At 42.3% G+C, this 19823-nt stretch overlaps 1 protein-coding gene across 3 annotated transcripts in view; it reads left to right on the plus strand.

Moving 5' to 3' along the window:
* Positions 1-19823, plus strand: part of DENND2C (DENN domain containing 2C) — a 92891-nt gene that overhangs the window by 37965 nt on the left and 35103 nt on the right. For all 3 annotated transcript variants that reach the window (XM_055140121.1, XM_055140123.1, XM_055140122.1), the window contains 5 exons: positions 5729-6721; positions 7753-7889; positions 8298-8413; positions 10525-10695; positions 18248-18344. In XM_055140121.1, the coding sequence (XP_054996096.1) occupies positions 5931-6721; positions 7753-7889; positions 8298-8413; positions 10525-10695; positions 18248-18344 (1312 nt within the window). In that variant the 5' untranslated portion in view covers positions 5729-5930. The remainder of the gene's footprint in view (positions 1-5728; positions 6722-7752; positions 7890-8297; positions 8414-10524; positions 10696-18247; positions 18345-19823) is intronic.

Consider the following 19823-nt stretch of genomic DNA (forward strand, 5'->3'; position numbering starts at 1 on the left):
CTCCCCCCCTTCCTCCGTCCCTTCCTTTCTTCCTTCCTTCCCCTGGAAGTGCTCAGAGCTTGCTCCTGGCAAGCTCAGGGAAGCATGTATGCTGCCAAGGATTGAACCCAGGACAGCTGTGTGCAAGGCAAATGCTCTACCCTTGTGCTTTTGCTCCAGACCCTGTTCTACTTTTCTTTTTGTGAGGCCTGTAAATAGTCTAATAGTTGGAGAAGTCTTTGGCTCATTTTGTGGCTTCCAGAGAAGAAACAAAACAGTTTTTAAAATTGTTGAAGCTGGCATATTTTCTCAACCTCTATTCAGTAGAACTGTTGAAGTTATCTGGATAAAGCTATCTCTAGGGACAAATTACACAAGTACTTTGGCTTTAGGGAGTTTGCAAAAGATGAAGCTTGGGAAGAGTCTAGTTCTTGAGAGCTGGGTCAATTTAAGGACTAAAAGAATGTGGAGGTATGGAAAAAATTGAAAGAGAAGGATGGTATTATAGGAAGCAGAAAGATAACTCAAAGGATTGGAAAAAATCTTTTTATTGTTGGTTTTTGTTTTCTTTGGGACCACACACTCGGCAGTGCTTAGTGTTAACTTCTGGCTCTCTGTTCAGGGATCAACTTCTCGCAGGGCTTGAGAGATCAAATGGGGTGCTGGGAACTCAACCAAGGTCAGTCTTGTGCAAGGCAAGTGCCTTATCTGATGTACTATCTCTCCAGCCCCTAGAGCAAATTCTTTGCATTAGGGAGGCCCAGTTTCAATTCCTGGCACTGTATGGTCTGAGCACTGCTGGGTGCATCCTCTGACTAATCATAAATTGATGTTTTTTGTGGCAAGAGAGTATAGGGGTTAAGGTGCTTGCCTTTCAGGTGACCAGCTCCAATATCATCCCCAGCATCACATGGTCCCCCCTGCGCACTGCTAGTGCGACCTCTGAGCATAGATAGAGGAGTCATCCCTGAGCACTGCTAGTTGTGGTACAGCCGCTCCTTTTAGTCTCCCCCACCACTCCACCACCAAAAGGGTCTTAGGGGCTGGAGAGATACTATAACAGTTAGGCACTCGCCTTGCACACACAGGTTTTGCCTGCCCAGATTTGATCCCTGGGCCCATATGATCTCCCCATCCACACTAGGAGTGATCCTTGAGTGCAGAAACAGAACTAAGCTGTGAGCACTATTGGTTGCAAAACAGAAACAAAATACACCAAAAGGATTGAACGGAGTGGAGGAAGGAGGTGCTGGGGAGCAAGGTGCTAGGACTAGATTAGAGAACTAGTCAACCGTAAAGTACCTGTAAGAAAAACAGAGATGCTCAATCCAGTGAGATACCCAGAAGTGGAATTCCTGGGTCATGTAGCTCAAATTTTACTCTGCTGAGAAATCTCCATACTATTTCCAGAGGGGTTGAATGGTCAATATTCCCACCAGCAGTGGATGAGCGTTCCTATTTCACTACACCCCTGCCAACACAGATTGTTACCAGTACTTTTTTTTTTTTTTTTGCTTTTTGGGTCACACCCAGCGATGCTCAGGGGTTACTCCTGGCTTTGCACTCAGGAATTACTCCTGGCGGTGCTGGGGGACCATATGGGATGCCGGGGATCGAACCCGGGTCGGCCGCGTGCAAGGCAAACGCCCTACCCGCTGTGCTATCGCTCCAGCCCCTGTTACCAGTACTTTTGATATGTGCCATTTTCCCCGGTCTGAGATACCTCATTGTCATCTTGATTTGGATTTCCCTAATAATAATATGAGCACTTTCTCGTGCGCCTATTGGCCACTCTTCTGTCTTCTATAGAGAAGTGTCCATTTCTTCTCCCATTTTAATAGGGTTTTGAATTTTTTATTGTTGTAGATCTTTGTATTTTAACATACTGAATATCAACCCTTTAATATGTTAAGCGCATATATTTTCTCACTGAATTCAGTTGTGTCTTTCAGTTTAGCTTGTGCTTCTTTTGCTATGCAGAAACTCTTTTTGTTGTTTGTTTGCTTCTTTTTTGTTTGTTTTTGAGCCACACCCAGCAATTCTCAGGGGTTACTCTTGGTCCTACTCTCAGAATCACTCCTAATGGTGCTCAGGGAAGCATTTGGGATCAGACCCAGGTCTGCTGCATGCAAGGCAAATGACCCGCCCAGACCTACCCACTGTACTATTGCTCAGGCCTGCTTTCTCTTTGTGTCTGTTTGTTTTTGGTTCTGTGCCAACCCAGTGATGCTCAGGAGTTACTCTTGGCTCTGCACTCAGGAATTAGGCCTGGCAGTACTTGGAGGACGATATGGGGTGCCTGCCAGGGATCAAACCTGGGTTGGCTATGTGCAAGGCCAACACCTACCTGCCGTACTGGATTTCTCCAAATCCAGAAACTCTTTTAATTTTATGTAATCCCATTTGCTTTTTTTGTTGTTATCGCCTTTACCGATGGCATCTTATCATTGGAGACACCTTTGGGGTCCAAATGTAGAAGCTTTGTGCCTATAAAATATAGGCAGTGTACTTTATAGGCTCTGGTCTGATTTCAAGGTCTTTGATATACTTTGAGTTAATTTTTGTATAAGGTGTGAGATATGAACTCATCTCTAATTTTTTAATTAAAAAAATTTAACTGGTTATTCAATTTTTCTAGTACCATTTGTTGAAGGGGCTATTTTTGCTCTGTTTCTCAGCTCCTTTGTCAAAAAATTAGCTGACCATAGATATGGCAATTTAACCTTGGATATTTCTGACCCTGGTTAGAGAGCCTGTCCTTATTCCAGTAGCACACAGTTTTGATCACTGTAGCTTTATAATATAGTTTCAAGTTATGTAATGAGATGCCTTCCAGTTAGTTATTTTTCAGTATGGCTTTCAGGGTCTTTTATGAGTGCATACAAAATTTATTACTGACAATTCTAAGTTCTTAAAGAATGTTGTTTGGATGGGGATGAAGTATTTATTTTTTAAATAGTGTGTTTGGTTTTTTTTTTTCTTTTTGGGTCACACCCAGCGATGCACAGGGGTTACTCCTGGCTCTGCACTCAGGAATTACCCCTGGTGGTGCTCAGGGGACCATATGGGATGCTGGGAATCGAACCCGGGTCAGCCGAGTGCAAGGCAAATGCCCTACCCGCTGTGCTATTGCTCCAGCCCCTGTTTTTCTTTTAAATCTCTGCTGTAAGTACTTTTAGAAGTCTTTCTCTTTATTACACTCAACCCATGCTAGAGTATTCTATGATACAGTACTCCTGCACACCATTCATATTGGTCTGTAAATTCCTTGGGTAAAGCTATTTGTTGCCAGTTATTTTACCCAGAGATATTTTGTTCTAGCAATTTGTATCTTTTTTCTTCTCAGTTGACCTATTCATACTTAAAACCAGTTAACAAGGGAAAGGTAAAATATTAATAGGGATTGCCCATGATTTCTACTATGCTCCCAAGAAAGAGAAAAATATTCCCATCTTGTCTGTAGTGAAAAGATTCATAGAGATAGTACAGGGGTTGAGGCACTTGCCTTGCTCACATTCACTCTGGGCTTGCTGCTTGGCTCTGCATATGGAGGCCCACTGAGCCCTATCAGAAGGATCCCCAAGCTAAGAGCAAGGAATAGGATTTGAGCACAGCCAGGTGCAGCTCAAAAACAAAACTGAAAGACAAAGGGTGAAAAAAAGGAAAGAAAACCCAAGGATACCCTAAAATTCTTAAGAATCCCTTATAAAACTCAGAAGCAAGAAAAGAGGTATTTTAAAAGTCTTTATAATAAGGTAATAAATGGTAGGCAACTTGGTTCTTCAGATTTTATTCCTTAGTCTTTTTTGGAGGGGGGCAGGGGAGCACACCCAGCAGTGCTTAGGGGCTTACTCCTGGCTCTGAGCCCAAGCATCAGTCCTCGTGAGCTCAGGGTGCTGTGGACCGAACCTGATCAGCCACAGGTAAGGCAAGTCCTTATCCACTGTACTATCCTTCCAGCCCCTATTACATAGTCTTTTATTAAGAGTTCTTCACAATAGCCTTTGTAGTTTTATTTTTTTTTCTATCCACATAAGTTAAGTTTTTTTGTTTGTTCTGTTTTGAGACCACCCCCAGCAGTTCTCAGAGGCTATTCTTGGAGGTACTCAGGAGCCTATATGTGGTGCTTGTGATTTGAGCTGGCTAACATCTGCCATAGCTGCATGCAAGACAAAGGCCTTACTTTCTGTACTATCTCTCTAGGCCTTTGGGAGGTGTTAGAGAGGGGCTTGATCACACACAGTTGTGCTTGGGGATCACTCCTGGCTTGAGCTTGGGAGACCTATGATATGTGGTGCCAGGGATAGAATCTGGGTTGGCTGCCTGCAGGTCAAGTGCTTTACCCACTGTACTATCTCTCCAGTCCTGAGTTTAATTTTTTAAATCATTTTGTTTGCATAAGACACTCATAAAAGTTTATTTGCTAAACTAGTTTTCTTACAAACTTGTTAGGTTGTTAAGTAAAAACTGATGAAAGTCCTGATCATCAGTTGATTTATCAAGGTGTGTGTATGTGTGTGTGTGTATGAGAGAGAGAGAAAGAGAGAGACAGACAGACAGACAGACAGAGGTAGAGAGAGGTGTGTGGGGGGGTGTTGGTCAGCCATAGTGACAGAGTTGGGCCAAGATATTTTCCTGTCCATTAATCAAGGCCACACAGACAAAACTCACAGAAGGATGACCCTGTCTCAGGAAGCTTTGAGTGAGTTGCTATCTATAACTTGTGTACAGTAGAACTTGAGATCAGGTCTTCACTCAGTGGATAGAAAAAGTTTTGTGCTAAATTTTACATTTGAGGAAACCGTTTATGGACCTAATTGAGTGAAGCTTCTGTGTGAAAGGAAGAATGTGGCAGTGACTGTAAGTATTTCTGCTGATTTGGGCCAAGAGTATGTTGGCAGATGTGGAAAGCTGAGTCAATGAGAAGTGTTTTCATTTTAAACAACTCTTGGTTTATGGCACCTCGGATTGTCTTTAGCACCATGTATATGGAAAACCTGTGCTGCTAATAGGAAATAAGGACATATAATAGGCTAATATTATGTCTAAAAGTAGGACAGGAGGAGGAAATAAGCTATTGATGTGTTTCCAGACTGGCTTTTTTCTGAATGTGTTCATATAATTTTGGTTATTTGCTTATTTTGCAAGCAGTTAAGCACTTTACATCTGTGAGGGTCTTTGGTTATTGCATTTCTGTATATGTATACTTTCTATAGTATTATGTTCTTGTTTTGTTAAAAGAAAGTTTCATAAAGAATCAGTTTAGGGGCCAGAGAGATAGTACAGCATGTAAGGTTCTCAAGGCCTTGCACATGTCGAGCTGAGTTTGATCCTCAGCACCCCATATGCATATGTTCCCCCGAGCACTGCCAGGAGTAATTCCTGAGTGCAGAGCCAGGAATAACCCCTGAGCACCACTAGGTGTGGCCCAAAACACTGAGAGAGAGAAAGAGAGAGAGAAAATCAGTTTATTTTAAAATAATACTATATATTATGCTGTATGTAATGTATAATCTCTTATATAACTTTGTAATTTGGGGGAAATTAAATATGACCTAAGATTAAATCTGACAGTCTGAGAGACACCATGAGTAATCTTTTCCCTATATCATTACGTCAGCATCATAGGAATGCTTCTCTGGGAGTTGGGGATGAGGCTGAGCAGTAGCACCCTTGCACTGTATGAGTGAGGGCCTGGGTTCAAGATAAATTACAGAACAATTGCAATTTTCTTTTCTTATTTTTATAGGGGTATTCAAAACAAAGTCGCAATCACTTTCAAGGAGGATTAATGATTAAAACCTTTCTTTTCGAAGAACATTTTCCAAGTTAAAAATGAAAGAAACTGGAATCATGGGGATGTTCACAGACAGAATAAAGGATACCGTGTTTCACAGTAACTTGTGATGGCGCCTTAATAAAATTCGCCACTTCTGCACCCAGCTGGGAACATGGATGTTGGTTTTTCCCGTTCTGCAGTTCAGACACTGTCAAGAAGCCACTGCAAAAACATCAAACAAAAAATTTCTCAGTGGGAAGGAAGAACTAATGGTATAGCTACTCCAGACAAGTGGCATCCCAAGGATTTTGGGGTGAGATACAATCACTGTCACCCAGAGCTTCTTAAGAAAAATTCAGTTGCTGAAGGAAGGAGCAAGACATTAGCTCTAACTAACTGTCATAATGAAGCTGCCAGAAGCAGTGAGCAGAGTGAGGACGAGAGTGAGAAACACCAGTGCGAGGACCAGCTGGTCTCCAGAAACAGATCCAACCCCGTGTGGGCGCGTGCCCGGGTCGGACAGATCCAGACCCGGGATGACGTCGTTCTGGACCCAGAAACCACCTTCCCTCCAGGGAACTTCTACACCTCACAAATATTGTGGAAGAAAATTGAAGCTCTTACCCCAGATAGATTAGGCTTCAATTTGGCTTTAGAACGTTGTGATTCTTTAGAAAAAGGACTGGATTTCAGAGTTGTGAATAGTTCACATGGAGTAACCAAGAGCTTGGAAAACATTTACTCTGAACCAGAGGGGCAAGAATGTGGGCCTTCTATAAATCCTCTGCCCAAGCCTCGGAGGACATTTAGATATTTGTCTGAGTCTGGTGTTGCGCCTCATCCAGAGAGGAACTGTGACAGAAAATACTGTGAAAATCATTCATGTGCAGAGGCCCCTTTAGCCTCTTCTCAGGAACCTGAACCAAAGAAATATGCTGGGAAAATCAGGGGGAGATCCAAAAGGTATGCTTTTATTTGATCAGTTAAGATTTTTAAGTTTTTCCAAACAGAATTATTGAACCCACCCTTTCTCCCTCCCTCCCTCTCTCCCTCCCTCCCTCCCTCCCTCCCTCCCTTCCTTCCTTCCTTCTTTCCTTCCTTCCTTCCTTCCTTCCTTCCTTCCTTCCTTCCTTCCTTCCTTCCTTCCTTCCTTCCTTCCTTCCTTCCTTCCTTCCTTCCTTCTTTCCTTCCTTTCTTTTGCAGAGGATGGGGGTGTCCCCCTCAAAGCTGTGTTCACTGGGTCCTGGAGACCCTCCTGGCATTTACTTTGCCAACAAGGTCAGAAGTTTCAGGTTTGAGCCCAGGGACCAGGACTGGCAATGATGGTAGTCCCCAGGGCTCCACCCAGTGTTGCTTCCAAGGCCTTGTGCTGGGCCTGGAACACCTGTCTTGTCTCCTTGTCTCCTTTCCCCTTTTCAAACCAATTAATTTCCTTGCATGAGTTACAGTCCTATCTTGGTTGCACAGGTGTTGATAAAAATCAAGGGGGGAAGTACAAAAGAAGGTAGGAGTGTAGGTCAAAATCGAAGGGGACCTACCAACATCAGAGCTATAAACTTCCATTTTATAGCTTTAAAAATGCATAGGAAAACGGTACACTTCCTAATTCATTTAGGACATGAAGACCTTAGTCTCACTTCACACTCAAGGATGCTATTAGTATTGGTAGCCAGTGAAGGCCTTGAATGTGATTTGGCCAAAATCTTCAAATTTCCTATTGGGCACCAATCTAGTGGACGATTTTCAGTATTCTGATGAATCACTTTTGTTGTTTTGTACACAGTCCTTACCAATTTCTAGTGGCTGATTTACTTTCGTTGGGTGGGGAGCCCTACCCAGGGTACTCAAGCTCAGTGGGGTGTAGAGAGGGGACGGGTCATGCTGTGCCCAGGGACAAACCCAAGGCCCGAGCCAATACCCCCTACCCCATCACAACAATTCCAATCGAGTTTTAATATAAGACACAACTTTAAAATACATCTTCTTTCTTTAAGGAAATCCTTTGAATTTGAAGATATTCAGCACTTTCGAAGCCGGAATGCACAGAAGATTCACCAAGAGCTCGGGAGAAATTCTGGCTCGGCACTTTATTATACCCAATCTGAGGACAATATCTATGAGGATATCATTTGTAGGTGTCCACAAATCTTGCAATTAAGTTTAATGAGTATGCATTTGGTGTAACCCTTAACTGTAGGATGGTGTTTTGTTTTTTCCTGTCACACATGCATTGGTCCAAACTTTTCTGTAAGGAAGAATTTGTTTAAATTCATTATTGAATTTTGTTTGTTCTTTTCCATTTTAGTTACTGAATTTTACAATATGTTTAGTGGACTGCTGGGTTCAGGAGTAGAGTGATAGACTAGTATTTTTTTTTTAGTTTTAATTTGGTTGGATACCATTAATTTTGTGACCTGCATTCCTATTGCAATGTAAAATCGAGATTTATTCATGCTTTTACTTCTCTTCCCAGCTGTAGTTACTTTGTCTCCTTTCATCTGTATTTGCTTTTAACTTGTTTTTTCCATTGTCTTTCAAGATCCCTCCAAAGAAAATCCATATGAAGATATTCCACTGCAGCCTCTGCCGGTGTGGAGATCCCCTTCAGCATGGAAGTTTCCACCACCTAAAACTACTTTCAAAACACCTCTTAAGGTATGACTTAAGAATTAATATAAGAGGGGCTGGAGCGATAGTACAGCGGGTAGGGTGTTTGCCTTGCACGCAGCCGACCCGGGTTCGATTCCCAGCATCCCATATGGTCCCCTGAGCACCGCCAGGGGTAATTCCTGAGTGCAGAGCCAGGAGTAACCCCTGTGAATCGCTGGGTGTGACCCAAAAAGCAAAAAAAAAAAAAGAACTAATATAAGAGAATATTAGAATCTTTATTATTTCTACAGAAAGGTTAAAATGGTTTAACTTGTGCCAAAAATACAAGACTTAGAACTGTAGGCTTTATTGGGTGTTGGTTCTTTTTTGAAGGGCAGTTTGGATGGGGTGTCAGGGGAGGATGTGGTTCTATTTTGCTTTTAGCATTTTTTGTTTTGTTTTTTTGGGTCACACCTGGTGATGCTTAGGGATTACTCCTGGCTCTGCTCAGGAATCACTGCTTAGGTGCTCTCCCAGTGTCTGGGGGACAATATAGCATGCTGGTTACATAAACTGGGTCAGCTCTTAGGTACTGTCTCTCCAGCCCTCCAGCCCCTGCTTTTGTGTGTGTGTGTGTTGGTGCTGGTGTTTGTTGCTGTTGTTGTTGTTTTATTGAATCACTGTGAGATACAGTTACAAGCTTTCATGTTTGAATTTCAATCATACAATGATCAAACACCCATACCTCCACCAGTGCACATTCTCCACCACCGAGGTCCCCAGTATACGCCCCCTTTCTAGCCCTCCCCCTGCCTCCATGGCAGACAAATTCACCCATACTCTCTCTCTACTTTTGGGCATCATGGTTTGATACAGGTACTGAGAGGTTATCATGTTTGGTTCTTTATCTACTTTCAGCACACATCTCCCATCCTGAATGATCCCTCCAACCATCATTGTCTTAGTGATCCCTTCTCTATTCCAGCTGCCTTCTCCCCTCCGCTCATGAGGCAGGTTTCTAACTCTGAACCAATATTCCTGACCCTTTTGTCTACTGTCTTTGGGTGTCCTCTCATATTATTTTATAGTACACAATAAGTGCAGTCCTTCTATGTCTATCTCTCTCTTTCTGACTCATTTCACTTAGCATGATACTCTCCATGTCTATCCACTTAGAAGCAAATTTCATGACTTCATCTCTCCTCACAGCTGGATAGTTTTCCACCGTGCAGATGTAACCAGTCATCTGTTCTTTAACTAGTCATCTGTTCTCAAGCACTTGGGTTGTTTCCAGATTCTGGCTATTATGAACAGTGCTACAATGAACATATAGGCACAGAAGTCATTTCTACTGTGCTTTTTTTTGCACCCTCAGTATATATTCCCAGAAGTGATATTGCGGGGTTATATGGAAGTTTAATTTCTAGTTTTTGAAGAACTATCCATATTGTTTTCTAGAAAGGCTGGACTAGTCGGCATTCCCACCAATGGTGAAAGAGCATCCCTTTTCCCCCACATCCACGCCAGCATTGATTGTTTTTGTTCTTTTAAATGTGTGCCAGTCTCTGTGGTGTGAGATGATATCTCATTATTGTTTTGATTTGCATCTCCCTGATGATTAGAGATATGGAGCATTTTTTCATGTGCCTTTTGGCCATTTATATTTCTTTTTTGAGGAAGCTTCTGTTCATTTCTTCTTCCCATTTTTTTGATGGGGTTGGAGGGTTTTTTTTTCTTGTACAATTCTACTAGTGTCTTTATCAGCCCCTGCTTTTAGCACTTCTAAAAGCAGTTAGAAAGTGAATTCTATTAAACAGTACTTCAACCTATGTTTCACTTGACTGTGGTTGGCCACACTCAATCTCCCATCAACCTGTGACCTAAATTACCAGCCAAATCCCTGGATACGTTCACAGCCCATGGATGACACAAAGGTTGATGTGAGTCAGTGAAGACATGAACCTTAGTTTCCTGGAACTTAAACTTCAGTATAGTGAAAATTGGGATTTGAAAGAGAAGAAACTTTATTACAGATGGTGAAAAAACTAATTGCAGTATCCTCACTTGAGATGATTCTAAAGGAAAGATAAAGATTTTTCTGGAGTAGCTTTGACTTTGAGAACATGAGTGTTTACTAGATGATTTTACCCTTACAAGTGCATCTTCTTTTCTTTTAGCTTCCTTCCAAACCTCAATTTCTTTACCGGAAGACTATGGAACTGAAGAACACACAAGCGTATTTGCGGTCCAAGTTCACAAAGGATGCCACTCTGCCTGTCACTTTGACTGAATGGAAGCATTTCCATGCTGGAGAAGTTACAAACAGGAAAAGGAAAAATCTTCCAAGGGTAAAGACTCTACCTTTGTTTTTTGACTCTCATTTTGGCATTTTCTTTCTTTTTTTTTTTTTTTTGCAGGTTATTTATTCAAATCCATGGGGGTTTACCAATAGTTTTGCAATAGATTAATGATCATTGTTAAAATACACAAAATATTTTTTTTTGGCTTTTTGGGTCACACCCGGCGATGCACAGGGGTTACTCCGGGTTCTACACTCAGGAATTACTCCTGGCGGTGCTCAGGGGACCATATGGGATGCTGGGATTCGAACCCGGGTCGGCCGCGTGCAAGGCAAACGCCCTACCCGCTGTGCTATCGCTCCAGCCCCAATACACAAAATATTTTATAGGACACAATGATGTCTTATGATTAGTAGAAAGAAATTAGGAAATGTAGCTTATTATTATTATTGCAGCTTCATCAGCATGTTTATAGCAATGTTGGTGTTCATGACTAATGTACACAGTGACATCGCCTCACCACGACCCCCAAGACCCTTGATCAGTGTTCCCTTAACACTTAGAGTCTGACTCCATATTCATTTTCGCATTTTCATAAGTGAGAAATGAACAAGACTGAAATTAAGGTAGATTATAACTGACCCACTAAATGAGAAGATTCAGAAAGTAGCCTTAACTTTTAAACTCCTTTTGCAAGAAAAATCTGTGAGTGACTTTTCCAAGACTTCATTATGGATTTGGAATATTAATTTTAAGTTGAGGGCTTCATGTCAGTTACCTGGGTTCTCATTAAAATAATCTGTCAGGATTTAAAAGATAGCTCAGAAGGCTAAATACAGGTGTTGCATGCAGGAGGTACCTGACAGCACATGGTTCCCTGACCAGCTCCAGGAGCAACCCCCCACACCACCAGGTGTGACCCCGCAAAGTAAGTAAAGTTAGCCTCCCGTTTCAGAGCAGCCGTTGAGTCCTCAGGGACATTCTATTAAGTTGACTGTCATTTATAGGCTTCCTTTATTCTTTGAAAATAGAGCATCCCTGTTTGGTAGGATTTGGTGAGTTATCTGTTGAGTCTTGAAATATTTTACTGTTCAGTCATACAGGAAAAGTTTAGTCTCTCCAGACCCATCTGATCAGTGTTTCTCACCCAGAGCCATATGGCAACCTGTGCCCCAGGTTCTTCCAGAGGAACCTCAGGTGAAAGTATGTAAATTGAAGAGTGGCTGGGAGGTGACACACCATGAAATTTGGGAGCCAACTAGTAGGATATGGGAACACAGAAGAAAACAATCTCGGAAGGGGGCCATAGTGGGAAAAAGATCAAGAAATATTTTCTAATACCATACCCAATCATACAGGATAAGAACATTCCACTTTTGGATAACAGAGAAGTCTATATATAACTACTGAGTGAATTCAGTCAAATTTATGCCTGAGTTTATTTTCAGTAATGACAAAATTTAACTGAGGCAAAATTTTCTTTTTTTTCTTTTGTTTTGTTTTGGGGCCACATTTGGTGGTGCTCAGGACTTACTCTTGGCTCTGTACTCAGAAATTACTCCTGGCGGGGCTCAAGGGACCGTATGGGATGCAGGGGGGTCAACCCAGGTTGGCTGCATGCAAGGCAGGCACCCTACCTGTAGTACTCTTGCTCTGGTTCCTGAAGGAGAAATTTCTATGGTGGGAGTGGGGGGGGGGGAGAAAAAGAAATTTGGCTATTTGAAATTAAAATTATCAGCGGTTAACTAAATAAATGACTTCTTTTGAGGGATAAAAATCAGTAAGCCTATAATTGATCTGGACTATACCCATTGGAACAATCATGAAGGAGTCAGGATTGTAGACAGATATATTTCCTTTTAGGAGAGACACTTAGGAAATTACATGAAAAGGTTCTTAAATTTTTTTTTTTTTTTTTTTTTTTTTGCTTTTTGGGTCACACCTGGCAATGCACAGGGGTTACTCCTGGCTCTGCACTCAGGAATTACCCCTGGCCATGCTCAGGGGACCATATGGGATGCTGGGATTTGAACCCGGGTCGGCCGCGTGCAAGGCAAACGCCCTACCCGCTGTGCTATCTCTCCAGCCCCAGGTTCTTAAATTTTTATAGCTTTGTAATTCAAAATGTTTTCCGAATTACTAGGCAGGAGTGAAAAAATTATTTAAATGACAATCCTCCTCTTGATGATATCAGAATTAACTACATGTGTTCTCTTAATACGTTTGTTTTGCCTGATTTTAACAGTAAGCACAAGTGACTGCTGTTTCTTGTTAAATTGCAGAGGTGGGGTGAAAGGATTGGGCCACGTTTGTCTGGAGCTATTCCTGGCTCTGTGCTCAGGAGTGAGTCTAGTGGTTCTCAGGGGACCATAAACAGAGCTAGGGAATCATACCAGGGTGGGCCACATATAAGGCAAGCACTTTAACCCTGTATTATTTCTCTGGCCCACAGTTATTTCTTAGTTTAGTAGCTGCGGATTGGTTTCTTAGGACATACTGTTCCAAATTGTTTCAGTTCTTCTAGTTCCTGCCTCTGCCTTCTCTAATATGTGGAAATAGGGACACACAGTTTTTTTGGTTTTTTTTTTTGAGGGGGCCAGAGAGATAATATAGCTGGATAGAGCCTTGCCTTGCACATGGCTGACACGGGTTCAATTCCCCAGCATCTCATGTGGTCCCCTAAGCACTGCCAGGAGTAATTTCTGAGTGCAGAGCCAGAAGTAACCCCCTGGGCATTGATGGATGTGGCCCCCAAACCAAATAAGTAATGGATTATTTAAATAATTGAATGTATTAATTTATAATATTATAAATAATAAAAATTAAAAGTACTAAACTCATCCTCAGTGGAAAAAATTCTTTAACCATTTATTCCCTTGTGTGTGGTGAGGAATATATAAAAATCAGAATCAGGGGCTGGGGAAGACAACTGAAGTTCTTAAAGCACATGTCTAGTGAGTGTGAGCTGATCCCCGACACAGCTAGGTATGGCCCTGGTGGCTGCTAAGCATTGCTGGATGTGGCCTCTATTTTTTTTTTTTAATAATGTAGGAGTACTGTTATTTGTTCAGCCATTGATTAAGCTGATTGAATTGGGCATGAACTCCATATTACTTTTTTTTTATTGTATCATCATGAGATAGAGTTACAACGCTTTCATTTTTGAGATTCAGCCATACAATGATGAAACACCCATCCCTCCACCAGTGCATATTTTCCACCACCCACATCCCAGTCCTCACCCTGCCTCTATGGCAGACAATTTCTCCAATACTCTCTCTCTAGTTTGGGGCATTATGTTTTGCTCGAAATTTCCCACCCCCATTCAAGCCAACCTGCCAGGGGCAGACACTAGATCATTTATTTTCCATTGCTCATTTTGAATATCATGAAAGCTCTCATGGCCGCGATTATAAATGTAAATTTCTAGATTGTAAATGATTGGTTTCTAGAGACATCTCTGTATGACACTAATATATTTTGGGATTCAGTTGGGAGGTCTCTGGGCCAGGGCTGTTGCTGCGCTAAGATGGCACCTGGAGGCAAATTGTGAACATGACAGCCAGTCTGCTGGACGGGCAGGCAGGCGGGTGGGCGGGGATCTGAGGAGGGACAGTCTGGGTTCTCTCCGCCACGCAGCATAGAGACTCAGTCCTGGAACCCGCATACCTGGGCCTTGCTTGTGGAAGCTCTTGGTCACCAAGATTCCATCTGGAGTAGGTGGGGAGACTGCACCTGCTCTATCTGGAGTGCCCTGGTGAAATTGGCCCAGTATGGGGCCTGGGGAGATCTCCAGCGCAGTGATGTCTTGGGGAATTGCTGCTGTGTCTGTGGGCCAGGGTTGTTGGTGGGCTAAGATGGTTCTTGGAGGCAAATTATGGGCATGACAGCCAGTCTGCTGGGTGGGTGGGGACCCAGGAAGGGACAGCCTGGGTCCTCTGCCACCATGCAGCCTGAAGATTCAGTCTTGGAACCCACATACCTGGGCCTTACTTGTGGAAGCTCTTGGTCACCGGGTCGCCTCTGTTTTTTAAGAGTATGTAATTCACATGCCATCTAATTTACCCATTTAAAGCAGGAATTTCAAATAAATGAAGTCTGTAATTTGGTTTTGTTTTTTGGCTTTTGGTTTTGTTTTTAAATAATAAAAATCAGAGATCAGAATGTTGCTTGGCATTGTGTGGTGGCTGTCTGTGCTGAAAAATTTTGCTGATGGCATGACAAACCAGTTCTCCAGGTACCCAGAAACAGCAGGGTCTGGGTCTGCTGGGGGAAGTCCACACCCAGGAGACTGGCACATTCACACATACTGAGCTGTGGAGCTGGTAGAATTTAGCAAGACCCACATTGATTCATAGGACTTTTGACTTAGTGTCTCAGTATTCCAGATACTACAGATCCCTTAGTAATTGAAACTTGTTCTCTCTGTGATTATAATGTGCCATGATCCCACTATTCCATTTCTGATAGCTTCCTCAGGGTTTCTGGGGAAGTAAGGCGGGAGAGAGCTAGGCTGAGCTTTTTGAATTCCAGTCAGGCCTGTAGGAACGGCTTTTAGTGTTTCTACCCCGGTGACCCTCCCTGGATTCAATCCTATTAAGGGATATTCCATTTGTAATATAAATTTTGGCTTTGGGGGGCTGGAGCAATAGCACAGCGGGTAGGGCGTTTGCCTTGCACTCGGTCGACCCGGGTTCGATTCCCAGCATCCCATATGGTCCCCTGAGCACAGCCAGGAGTAATTCCTTGAGTGCAGAGCCAGGAGTAACCCTGTGCATCGCCGGGTGTGACCCAAAAAGCAAAAAAATAAATAAATAAAAATAAATTAAAAAAATAAAAATAAAATTTTGGCTTTGGAGTGTCTTCAAGAACAACATTCCACGAGGAGAGAGGTTTCACTTATTTCCCCTTTAATGACTGTTACTATCCCTGGAAGGGAAGCTGCTTTCATGCTTTGAAAGTCACTGATCTAGTCCATATGCCTTTCCCCACCCTTCCCTTCCTTCCCTGCCTCGGAAACCTGTGTGGGATTTTCTGCGAGCCTGCATTTCCCAATGTTTTCTATTATTTGTGCCAACCACAGCAATATGGCTTTTATCATTTTTTTAGGAAAAATATTCTCTAGTGTTTCCTGAAAGTTACCTTCTACTTTTAGGTAGTCTGTTCTTCTGACTGATAACCAGAATTTCAAAATTGTTACTTTAGTTCATTTTTCTAGAATGGATACTTTCCCTTTTCTTTAGAATACTTGACTGTACTTTAGAGTATATTTTTCAAATGAAGATAGTATTGATATTTTTGGTAATTACTTAACCAAAATATATGTTTACTCATATATCTTTGTTCTAGTTTTTAGCAATAACTTTCTATGCTGGGTTTTCCTATTTATTTCTCTTTAATTTATTTGAGAAGGTAGAGGTTTGTGACCATTCTTGGGGACTCCTCTGGGCTCCAGGCTCAGAGTTCACTCCTGATTCACTCCTGGGGGACAATATGGCATCAGATATTGAATCTGGGCCTCCCTCATGCAAAACCTATAAACTAGCCCTTAGAGCAAATCCCTGTTCAGCTCATGTGTTTAATTATAATGGTAGTATTTAAGAATAGTGATCATTTTTCACACAAAATCAGCTACTAAAATGCAGAAAGGACTTCTCACATGTTGTTTTTCCTACACTGGATTGATTCACTGACTGTGTGTTGCCAAGATTGCTAAAGAAATGAGGACAAAAGTTAAAAATAAGAGAATTTTTCTCAAGCAGCTCTGATTATTATTTTATATAATGTTCCTAACTGTTTTAACTGGGGGCAGTAAAATTGTTAAATAAGGATAATTTAAAAGGTTGGCTTTAAGTAAAAAAGGAAAATATGCATGAAAAAAGTAATAAAGTACCTCCTTGAAAAACTGGTTTTTCAAACAAAAACAAACCCTTGAATTTACTATAGAACTGAGATTAGCAAATGGGGTGGGAGAAGTTATTTAACAGAGTGGAGGGAGTCTAATGACTATGGTGAAGAGATAGTGGTATTTGGGTAGGGAACCTACATTTTAGTTATTTATTTTTGGCTTTTTGGATCACACCAGGCAATGCTCAGGGGTTACTCCTGGTTCAGCAGTCAAGAATTATTCCTGGTGGTAGTGTCAGAGTACCATATGGGATACCAGGGATTGAACCTGGGTCGGCCGCATGCAAGGCAAATACCCTCCCCACATTTTGAAGACCTGTGAAGTTTCACACGTAAAACTTACACTGTCTTGTAAACCAATGTTACTTAATTAAAAGACTTAAGACTAGGGGCTGGAGAGATAGTACAGTGGGTCAGGCACTTGCCTCACACGTGGTCATCTCATGTTTGACCCCCAGCACCACACATAGTCCCCTGTGCCAGAAGTGATCCCTGAGCACAGAGTCAGGAATCAGCCCTGAGCACTGCGAGCATTGACCCAACCTCTGCGCTGCCCCTCCCCCCAAAAAAAGAGGTGGACTGGAAGTGACATAGAGACACTGGTGGAGGCTCGTGGACACTTGGGTGGTGATAGTGGATGGTAACTGTAGACCAAAACTGTAAATATTACCCCGATGTAAATATGTGATCCAAAATACAGTGATTTCCCTGTCCCCCCAACCCGGGAACAGAAACAGTTGGGCCTCATCCTCCTTCCTAATGAATGAATGTTTCATTTCCTGAGTCAGTTATAAAGACTTGGCGATGGATACACTCTGGAGCGCTGTACCCGCATTTCCCGAATGCTGTGCTACAGCAGGACAGGAATGTCTCTGAGAAAACCTGTGCCGACCTCATTTGGAGAGGAGATGATTGTTCCTCCTCCTTTCACCTGTGTTACCTGGACTTTGAATTTGAGCAGAATATCATCAAATTAAAGATCATTTTAGATTTAAAATGGGAAAATGTGATGTTTCTTTTAAATAAAATTAATCTTTATGTTTAAATGAATAATGAAATTAATCTTATGTTAAAATTAATCTGCAATATATCGTGAAGCTGCAAGCCTTGGTGCTTTTAATTTTATTTTAAAATTTTTTGTTTGGGGCTGGAGTGGTAGTACAGCTGGTAGAATATTTGTCTTGCACACAGCCAACCTGGGTTCAATCCCTGGCAGTACATATGGTCCCTTAAGCCTACAGGAGTGACCCCTGAGCTCAGAGCCAAGAGTAAGCCCTGAGCACCACTGGGCGTGCTTCGACCAAAAAAAGCCTTTTTTTTTGTTTGGGGCTGGAGAGATAGTACGGTGGGGACGGAGCTCACCTTGTATACTCCCCGGGTACAATCCCTGTTATCCCATACGGTCCCCCTGAGCACCATCGAGTGATCCCTGAGCCCAGAGCCAGTAGTTACCCGCCGAGCATGCCCAGGTGTGGTCTCCCATAAAAATTTTTGCATGGGGGATCACACCTGGAGGTGCTTCTGGGCCTAACCCAGGTACTGTGCTCAGACTGACCCTCATTGGGGGGCCATATGTGATGCTGGGGTTCGAATGGGGGTAAGCATGGTACAGTGCAAGCCTCTTGTCCCCTGTCCTATTGCTCCAATCTCAAATTCTGGCATTTCAGTTGGTATTTTTCTGGTCTTTTTTCAGTTTGTATTGAAAATAGAAGACATATTTGAGTCTAAAAGAGGAAAGAAAAGGGTAAAGTTACACCCTTACACTGGAAAAGAAGTACCACCTTCAAAAGGTAAGAGTTGTTCTGCACTTCTGTGGCTATCAGTGTATGAGGTAGAATCACTGTATAACAGTGCTTAATGTCTTTTCATTTAAAATTTTCTTTTCTGGCCATCCCACCTAAATAGCAACTAATCTTTTAGAATAATGACTACTTCTTTTGGGGGGAGGGGGTGGGGATTTTTGAGTCATGACCATGATGCTCAGGGTTTACTGCTGGTAGTGCTCAGGGGACCATATGAGATGCCGGGAATCCAACCTGGGTCAGCCGCGTGCAAGGCAAGTGCCCTCCCTGATGGACTATCTGGCTCATGGCTATTCCTTATTCTTTGCCAAATCCCCTTTTGCTACCATGCCAATAACTATGGGACAAATCAATTATAAATAATAAATACCTGAGGCTAATTTTGATAGGAAATTTGTGTCTATTTTATAGTCGTACTTTGATTTGTTGTGATTAGTATAAGTTCAGTGGAGAAATCTTCTCAAAAAGTAGTTTCTTTGTGGTGCTAAGGATTGAACCCAGAGCCTCACATATGTAAGACAAGTGCTCTACTACTGAGCTACATCCCCAGCTCCAAGAAATGAAAATATCACTTCATATGTAGACTGAATGTCGTCAATGCTCAACTTGCACTTAGGTAACACATTCAATAGATACTTCTGATGCCTAGATAAAATTTATAGTGTCAAGAGTTCTAAACTAAGGAACTTTCAACATCCACAGGGAATTGTCAGAATTTTCTTCAAAAATTATGCAAGACCGGGGCTGGAGCGATAGCACAGCAGGTAGGGTATTTGCCTTGCACATGGCCGACCTGGGTTTGATTCCCAGCATCCCATATGGTCCCCTGAGCACCACCAGGAGTAATTCCTGAGTGCAGAGCCAGGAACAACCCCTGTGCATTGCTGGGTGTGACCCCCCCAAAAAAAAATTATGCATGATCTTATACTTTGTTGTTTGGCACATAGTATGCAGAATTTAGCAGTTTTCATAAGCTGGAAACAACAACCAAGTTGGTCATGCACAAGAAGACTGTTTTGTATTTTGCAGACTTCCACAGACAGAAATTTCTTAATTTCCCTGCAAAAATCTATTTTATGCTGTAATAATCACTCTTTGGAACTATGGGCCAGAGAGATAGTATAGTGGGTGAGGTGTTTACCTTGCACATGACTGACCCAAGTTCAATCTCTGGCACCCCATTTAGTTCCCCAAGCATGACCAGGAGTGATCCATGAGCACAGAGCCAGGAGCAAGCCCATAGCACAGCTGTGTGTGGCCAAAAAAGAAAATACATTTCTCTTACTGAAGCTGAGGACACTTTCACCTTACTTTGTGATAATCAAAACCATCTGGATGTGAGCTCAAGTGGCAGAGTTCATCTGAGAGGCTCTATTCTCTCACCAGCCTTCTTCAAGGGGGCCTTTTAAATGATTAATAACTTTAATAGACTAATTAGTTTTCTTTAAAAAGTGCTCCAAAACTAAC

Source organism: Sorex araneus, chromosome 5 (assembly GCF_027595985.1).
Source record: "Sorex araneus isolate mSorAra2 chromosome 5, mSorAra2.pri, whole genome shotgun sequence".
Taxonomy (NCBI): domain Eukaryota; kingdom Metazoa; phylum Chordata; class Mammalia; order Eulipotyphla; family Soricidae; genus Sorex; species Sorex araneus.